Below are 9,035 nucleotides of genomic sequence, written 5' to 3'. Positions count from 1 at the left end.
CCATGTGCTCGCCATGCTAGCAACCCATTCCGCGAAGGACCTGATTTGCCGCTTACAATCTATCGTGGAATAAGCTGCATGCCGAATGCGCCATGGTTCACACACGGTTCACGAAGACACGAAGTTAACAGTGTCTTCCCATGCAGCTGTAATAATTTTCACTACAGCAGGAGACTCGCTTAAAATTTTGCAGATTTTATGCAATGTGGTTATGCTAACTTAAGCTCCACAAAACGCTTTATTATGTTTTAATGGTACTAGAGATTGAAACTATGCTTTCAGGTATAATACGACATCTGTTTATGCATGGTCATTTTTGCGCATGAAGGTGCTGAAGCGATGCCACATTTCTAAAGGGTATTTATGTTACAAGCACAGAGACAAAAGACATGTCTTACATGTGGTAGGCGAGCACTTACATATGGTTACTTTTCATAACAGCGTCACATGTTTGGTGTGTGTATGTGTGCGTGCGTCTTTGTGTGTGAGTATGTGCGCGTTTATTTTTGTGTTTGTGTATGTAAGTGTCTCTGTGTGCATGTGTGAGTTTGTGTGTGTATAGTATCTCATTGTGTTGGTGTGGGCGTGCGTGTGAGTGTGTGTGACCGTTTGTGCGTCCGTGCTTCCATATTCAACACCGTAGTTCCTTGCACACTGATGGTAAAGGGGGGAATACATTCCTTGAGCCCCCGCACGCTTGGAGCGTCTCCACCTCATTCATGCTTTATACAACCCCAGCCAGCACCGTCTCGGAACGATTATCAAAACATGACAAAGCCAACAGAGTGATCGGCATTACATTGGTCTCAGTGATGCTCTATAGGAGCATACTATGGAGGCAGTGCCTGAATATTGGGTCTAGTTCAAGAATGAACAGTTCAAAGCCACTTGAAACAATGGAACCGCACACGGCTATCAGACTTGGACAATGCGGTTCGCTCTAAGTGCTTCCGACGCGACGCCACGCGTCCGAGCTTGACACCCGCGCGCCAGTATCCCTCTCTTCCGCCCACCGTCGTTGCTATTTCCCACCTTTAGGCGAGCCTCTACAAGCCAAAGCAGCTCTACCCTGATAAGTGTCTTCACTCGCTATCGCAGCTAGACAGAGAGAGTTGCCTATCTGTCGCTGTATCCATGGCGCTTGAGCAACACTCCCTCGCATTAGCGCCTAGATACTTGAACAGCGTCCCCTCGGCCGTTTGCGTAGCCCTCTGCTACAAAGTGCGTGTCACTGCCCGGTCCTCTGTATGCCACTCTTGTTGCGTTAAGTCAAGGAGCAACCGACTGGAGACGATTCGCAGACACCATGCCTGTCACTCTGTACAACATGCCCGCCAGCCCGCCATGTGGCTTCGTGCGCTGTATTGCCAAGCACATAGGGGTCCAACTCAACGTCATCGACTTGGACTTCACAAACAATGAGCACCTAGGTGAGGACTACCTCAAGGTACGTGGGTGTTTTATGGAGCCTTGCGTTTTATTGTCGCAAAGCTTTTAATTTTCTTTCTTTGTTTTTTCAATGCTGGTTTACCAGGCACCAAGGGTCTTGTAATTTTAGCTAATCTTTAGTAAGAAATGTCGTGGCCTGCTTCACGCGAGAAGTTGGATGCTGTTGCAGGACGTTGCAGGACGGATATATATATAGATATATATATATATATATATATATATATATATATATATATATGTTCTGATCAAACAATTTGCTCTTATATATTCAAAGTTATTGTGCATTCTGTTTGTTCTTACGGAAATGATGGCTTCAAGCCAGTATTGACGTTAACTAACTTTCCTTGCGTGGTTAATGTTATTGCAGATTTTCCTTCTTGGAGGCAGTTCTCATGGTATATTCCCATTTTACACCGCATTCCTAGCGTTCTTAACTGCCGTGTTTCACTTGTGTATTTTGTTGAAACGCGGACATGTTATCCAGGTGTTTAGTAGGACATTTGTTTCATGAGGAAGTTTCGTTTACGCTCTAATACGAGTGAAAATCAAATACAGGAAGCAACAAAAATTTACCATTGTATGCGCAAGTGGAAAGCAGATAGCGTTGTTTACCTCTCGGGTACTTTTCTGAGAATGGCGGAAACGCTATCTTTAACTGTCAGCCAGTTTTCTATCTATTCGTATCTAGTTCTCGCTAACATACATAATCGCGAGGAGTTCAATAAACTCCACTATCAATCTGCTCGCTTCTTGCACGTATCTGCCTCTTGATTTCGACGTGTCATTTGCTCAGTTGTTATCGTAATTTACATGTACACAAGTCTAATTGTTATTAGTTAATCTTGAATGTGATTTAGGTCCACGTGCTTAACAACCGACTGCTTTCAAAATTATTACGGAACTCCGCACTGTAGCGTGTCTGATACATTGCGGTGCTTTATGCCTTTAAGCCCCATATTTTAAAATGAAATCTTCTCCGAAAAATGCGTTAATGTGTTTGGTAACCATTAATAAAGTACAGCTACCAACATACAAGAGAAAAAAAAAAGATTATTGTCCTTTCGAGTCAGTATAGAATTCGTTTGCTGACCACGGAGTCCGCTCGGTGCTTTCAATAATGCGCGACTACAAGAACTATTGGGTATACAGTCCCGAGCAGAACAATGTTGCGAACTCACAAATGCCGAAAAAAAGTTATTTTTTGCAGTCCTCGCTCACACCATGAAATCAAGCCGCATAGATGACATGTTCGTGTTAAACCGAATAAATCCACTGCCAGAATTCCACATTCAATGGCTATGCCAGAAGGAAATTAACATTATTTATTACGATTATTTCTAAAATGTTGCTACTTAAGTATGTGTAGCCTTCGATCTGCAATAAAGAAACATGAATGGTTAAAGTTATGCATTAGCCTTACACTATTCAACAACTGTAATAGTCCAGTGTGCGGCTTCGTAGCCACCTTTATCAGCGCATTTCTCGAAACCTGATGCACCGTTCAAAAATAGTTTTCTTCGAAAGCGAGCAAAATGCAGTAATCTTTTCTCAAAAAGTACCGCTAGTTTGCCATGGTCTCGTCGGAGTCGCCCTAAAAATGCATTTCAAGATAATCGAACGAAGCAACGGTGCAGCAGTAGCCAACTTTTCTTATTGCCAACAAGTCGACGACTTGAATGCGATATTTAGAACAACGCCAAGCGGCGATGCAAGTGAGAGTTCGGTCCTCACCCTCCTGTGACCGGGGACGCCTTTTGCACAGCATGGCGCACATCAGCACTGTCACGGGGATGTTTCTGTTATAGTGATCTCCACTCAAATCTGTAAATGCGCTTACGAAGGGTGTTGGTCTATCGGATTTTTCATTGCGAGGGACGTACATGACAATCACAAATCCACCTACACACACCTCGCTCTGCTGTATTGCATCATAATTTTCACTTTAGAAATGGCCGGCTCTTAGACGGAATACACACAGACACCCCTCCACTATCAACGCTCTGAAATTTTCTTTCGCTCTTGTTACATTGAGCGTGCGACAGCACCCGCACCATCCAGTACTTCTTTCTACTGAGAAAGGAGAGGGGAAAGGGGCATGAGAAAGAGTGACTGTGGAGCACGGCTGAAGCAGGTTACTCATACCTCGATGAAAATTATTCAATGTTGAAGCGCTTGTTGCTCCCGCTTTTCCAGGAGTTTTTTACTCACTTGCACAGACACTGCCTGAGCGGCCGTAGACCAACAACCACTGAACACGTTGTTGCTGGCCATTAGCTGTGTTGTATGGTTCGCCATTACGGGACTTTGTGTCCACCCCTGTGAGCAAGTTTGAGCGGCACTTAAGCGCCAGTTTTTGCGTGGTGCGCATTGCCATCGGTTCGGAACGAAAGACAAAAAGCAAGTCCTCCTCACTAGTACCTAGGCGCAGCCCCACGTTTCTCTCTTACAAGTTACACACGCGCACTAGCGCGAGGCATTGGCGGAAATGCGCATTCAGGTGAGAGATGCTTAACGGATGCTACAGTCAACGGCTTAGCGTGGCAGATTAGAGGAAGAGGCGGAAAGAAGTGTGCAGACCTCATGAAGATAAAGTGCAAAAATTGTGCCTGCCGTGATTACGAGGCTGGTGTCGTCCATTATGGGCTGCAGTGCTCACCGGAATTCTTCATTAATATCGCCTTTACGCACGCAGAATAACAAGAATGGTTATAGTTGAATTCCGCAGTTAAATAAAATCTAGTTCTGGTGTTTTCTGTACCAAAATGAATAACTTATTAGCGGACAAACTGTGAAGCATAATGCATCGATGAATCTGCAAATTTTGAACACCGCCTCAGACAACATGACAATAACGTGGCCCAAGGACAGGTAGCCTTTAATCCATTGGCCTAACACGTTGTTGGCAAGGGCCTCGTCATAGACTAAAAATGAACACAAATCATCGCTGCCGAAACGTCTTTATTTTGCAGCCTTTGTATTTATTTATTTTGTTTTACTGATTTATTGAAATACCTTCAGGGCCCGAGGGCATTACAGAAGGGAGTAGAATGCATGACAAACTAATGTATATAACACAGAAATGCGGCAATACAGAAGGCAAGAATAACACAGGAATGCGGAAACACAGAAAACAAAACCGAAACAAGTTAACTATGTTGCAGCAAGAGAGAGAGAGAGAGAAAAAACAAGGGTAGGAAAGGCAGGGAGGTCAACCAGAACAGCATCCGGTTTGCTACCCTACACTGGGTGTGGGGGAAATGGGAATGGAAAGAAGAAAAGGAGAGAGTAAGCACAGAGTACGTGTGGGAGGGACACCGTACACAAGGACACTATAAACGGTCTCTTAAGCCCGTGCACTTCAAGTACTGTACTAGTGCACGAATCGCTTTTCGAGCCAGTGATCGGTGTGGCCACGGTCCGAGTATCTTTGACTCGGTGAACGGTCTCGAGTCCAGTGGGCGTAAAGTTGCCCGCAGAGAGAGGCGTTGGACATCGTAGCGAAGGCAGGTACACAATAGGTGCTGGATGGTCTCCTCGCACCCACACGAGTCGCACATCGGGCTCTCGGCCATTCCCATACGGTAGGAATATGCGTTCGTGAACGCCACTCCCAGCCACAAGCGACACAACAAGGTTGTTTCGCCGCGGGAAAGGCTAGATGGCAGTTGCAGCCGTAGCGTGGGGTCCAGTTTACGTAATCTGCAATTGAAGGCACTTGAAATCCAGCGTTCTTGTGACTTCTTGCGCGCGAGTAGGCGAAGTTCTCTGGCAGCGTCCGACCTCGCCAAAGGTGTTGGACGCGTCTTGGTATCTTCGTGGGGACACCTGGCAGCCTTGTCAGCAAGGTTGTTGCCGACGATGCCAGAGTGAGCAGGAATCCATTGAAATATAATGTTGTGTCCTATTTCCAGAGCATGGTGGTGTAGTTCTCTGATGTCAGATGTCATCTGCTCGTAGGTTCTGTGGCGTAATGCGGACTTGATGCTGTGAAGGGCTGCCTTAGAGTCACAAAATACGACCCATTTCTCTGTTGGCTCTTCGGTGATGTACATCATAGCTGTATGGAGAGCGGCGAGTTCTGCCGATGTAGATGTAGTCGTGTGCGGCAATTTGAATTTAGCTGTAACGTTCTTGACTGGAACGACGAATGCGGCAGTTGAGCTGGTAGGTGAGGTTGAACCATCGGTATATATATATGTATGCGGTCATGATACGTCTGATATAGTAATAGGACCGTAAGTTGCTTCAGAGCCGGCGATGGACTATTGGACTTTTTTGTGATTCCAGGAATAGAAAAATTCACTTGAGGCTGTCGCAGGCAACACAGGGGAGAGGAAGGCTTCGCCGCCGGTGTAAAAGATGCCGGTATGTACTCTTCATGAGCGCTAATCACGCGTAAAAAGGTCGCTTGAAGTCTCTTGGCTGGTAGGGAGGCCAAGTGATGGCCGGGGATTTTTGACAGATGGCGAATGTGTGCTTTGAGAGATAATAATAATATTTGGGGTTTTACGTGCCAAAACCACTTTCTGATTATGAGGCACGCCGTAGTGGAGGACTCCGGAAATTTTGATCACCTGGGGTTCTTTAACGTGCACCTAAATCTAAGCACACGGGTGTTTTCGCATTTCGCCCCCATCGAAATGCGGCCGCCGTGGCCCGGATTCGATCCCGCGACCTCGTGCTCAGCAGCCCAACACCATAGCCACTGAGCAACCACGGCGGGTACGCTTTGAGATAGTCGACAACTACATGTGTTTGGATTATATGGTCTCCTGCGATGGCGATTGTTGCTGCTGTTGATGTGCACCGAGGTAGCCCTAAACACGTGCGTAGGGCTTGACCTTGTATGCTCTCCAAGGCGCGAAAGTTCGTATTGCATCCGTTTGACAACACTGGTAGGCTGTAACGTAGCAGTCCGAGAAACAAAACCCTGTACAGCTGCAACATAGAATGGACTGGTGTACCCCAGCTTTTTTCCCGCATAAGAATTTGAAGACCTGAGCAATGGCTACTAACTTCTTCTTCAGAAAGACGCAGTGAGGGCTCCACGAGAGGTTGCGGTCAATGATGATGCCCAGAAAGCGATGCGTTTTAACATAGGATATAGCTTGACCATTGATGGTAACAGGATACGATGACATTTGTTTGCGCGTAAAACCAAGTAATGACCACTTTTCAGTAGACACAATGAGGCCTTGTTCTCAGAGATAAGACGCCGTCATGGTTGCGGCCTGCTGAAGTCTGGCTCTTAGCTGAGGGCGAGCCACCGCAGAGGCCCAGATGCAAATGTCGTCGGCGTATATTGAGACATGTGCTGTCTGCGGTAGGTAATCCGCTAGTCCTACCAGGACGAGGTTGAACAAAATAGGGCTCAACACTCCACCCTGCGGCACACCACGGCAGATGTAATGGTCTGAAGTTGGGCCGCCTTCGGTCTGCAAGAAAAAACGCCTATCAGTTAAATAGTCCCGAATCCATTTATATATCCGGCCACCAATTCCAACAGCCTCAAGTGAGTTCAGTATGGCCTCATGGGCGACGTGGTCGTATACTCCTTTTGTATCCAGAAAAACTGCCGCAGATAGGCGCTTGAGGCTTTTTTGATTTTGGACCCATGTTACAATGTCAATGACGTTGTCGATGGACGTGCGACCTCGACGAAAGCCTTTCATGGCCTCCGGATAGATATTGAATAGTTCCAGATGCCATTCCAAGCGAGCAAGAATCATTCTTTCCATCATTTGCCCACGCAGCTCGAAAGCGCAATCGGACGATATGATGAGATCTCAAGCGGAGACTTTCCTGTTTCAGAAGGGGGATCAAGCGGCTCCATTTCCATTCTTTAGGAACGGCGCCGTTCTGCCAAGACTCATTGTAGTAGTAGAGCAGCTCATCGCGTGCGTCATGTCCAAGGTGGCATAGGGCTGCATACGTGATGCCATCAGGTCCTGGTGACGAAGAACGCGTGCAGGTCGCCAACGCAGCATCGAGCTCTTCGAGTGAAAATAGCACGTTCGTTTCTGGTACACGTGCCACAGGGATGTGGCACGTGTGCCAACATGCAAGCATGCAATGCTGCGTCAGTAATGATGACCACGCACCGAGCAACCCGTGCACAGAACTCTTCAGCCACTTGAAGTTCCCAGCGGAGTTGGTAAAGGGCCAGAGCAGCGAAAGGCTTCCTTTGATGCGGAGATGAGCGAAGACCCCTAACCATTCTCCATATGTGCGAGAGCGATTTTCGGGGATCAAGCGACTGACAAAGTCTTCCATCGCTTATCTTTCAATTTACCCATGCGACGCTGGACTTTCTTTTGTATACGTCGTGAAGCCCTCGGATCTAAGATGGACTTCGCGCGCCGATACCTCCTCTCCGCCTGTCGGCGTGCCGCACGCAGCCTCTCCAGCTCCATGTCCAAGTCTGTTCGCCTTGCTGACCTTGTAAGCGAGCAGATGGATGTTTTCAATGCCTCTGCGATTGCATCTTTGGTGGTGTGTGAGAGGCCTTCCCGACATGTGTCATCCATATCCTTCTTAAAAATTTTGACCAATCAACTGTGCGCAAGACAGTTAGGGAGCGTTGCTCAACTCCTCTAATATTTATGTATGTTGGAATATGGTCGCTTCCATGTGTTTCTGTCTGTAAACCATTGGACGCTCGAGGCAAAGCGCCGTGACACCAAAGTTAAGTTCAACCAGCTACTATAGGTCGTGCCTCGCAGAAATGTAGGGCTGCCGTCATTCACACAGCACAAATCATGGTCAGCAGCAAATGAGGCAAGGCTCCTGCCTTTGGAGTCAATTTTAGTGCTTCCCCATAGCTGGTGATGCGCGTTGAAGTCACCTGTGATAACCCAGGGGCCATTGTTCATTAGCAATATTTTCTTAAGTCGTTCGCCGTCAAAGTGACCCGCTGGGGATATGTAGGCTCCAATTAGTGTAAATGACACATTCTTCTTTTGGACATTTAGGCAGACATATTGGTTGTCGTCATGAGGCTCTATCGCGTTGGCGACATATGTCAAGTCCGTGCGGGTGTAAATGATCACTTTTGTGCTCGCACCGCATGTGGACGAGACGAAAGATTCATAACCGGACAGTCTGAGTGGAATTGATGTATTTGGTTCGCTAATGACCAGTATGGGGAAGCGATCTGCGAAAATGAATTGGCGAAAGTCTGATATACGGTTCCTTAGATCCCTGGCATTCCATTGAAAGATCGACGCACTTTTAAGTTCAGTGCGGAAAGGGACTATTGGTCGAGCCATGATGCTTAAACGATGCTAGGAAGCAGTGGATTTAGTGCGTCCAGTATTTGCAGAGCGCTTCGAGCTGCTGGTGTTTGCAGCTTGTTCAGTATAATGCGCATTGTATTAATTAGCGATTACAGCATATCAGCCACCTGCCTGTCTTGGTCGCACAAATCGCCGACAGTAGACGTCGGGGGTTGTCCAGCGAAAGTTTGCTGTGATTCTGTTGGTGAATGTTGTCGTTTCGGTAGAGCCGGCCAAGATTCGGCAGATGAGGTCTTCTCAGTGGACTTGCTCTTCGCGGTCCTTTCTACATTGTCTGACCTGAGCGGTGGA

General features: G+C 47.1%; 1 protein-coding gene across 1 annotated transcript in view; it reads left to right on the top strand.

The window, feature by feature from the left end:
• Positions 1-1,177: 1,177 nt before the first annotated feature.
• Positions 1,178-9,035, top strand: part of LOC142574174 (glutathione S-transferase 1-like) — a 33,933-nt gene continuing 26,075 nt past the window's right edge. Inside the window, exon 1 of the mRNA XM_075683324.1 lies at positions 1,178-1,447. Coding sequence (XP_075539439.1) covers positions 1,307-1,447 — 141 coding nt within the window. The 5' untranslated portion in view covers positions 1,178-1,306. The remainder of the gene's footprint in view (positions 1,448-9,035) is intronic.

Source organism: Dermacentor variabilis, chromosome 3, assembly GCF_050947875.1.
Source record: "Dermacentor variabilis isolate Ectoservices chromosome 3, ASM5094787v1, whole genome shotgun sequence".
NCBI classification, from domain to species: Eukaryota; Metazoa; Arthropoda; class Arachnida; order Ixodida; family Ixodidae; genus Dermacentor; species Dermacentor variabilis.
The sequence above is the reverse complement of the archived record's forward strand: the minus strand, read 5'-3'. Positions and strand labels throughout refer to the sequence as shown.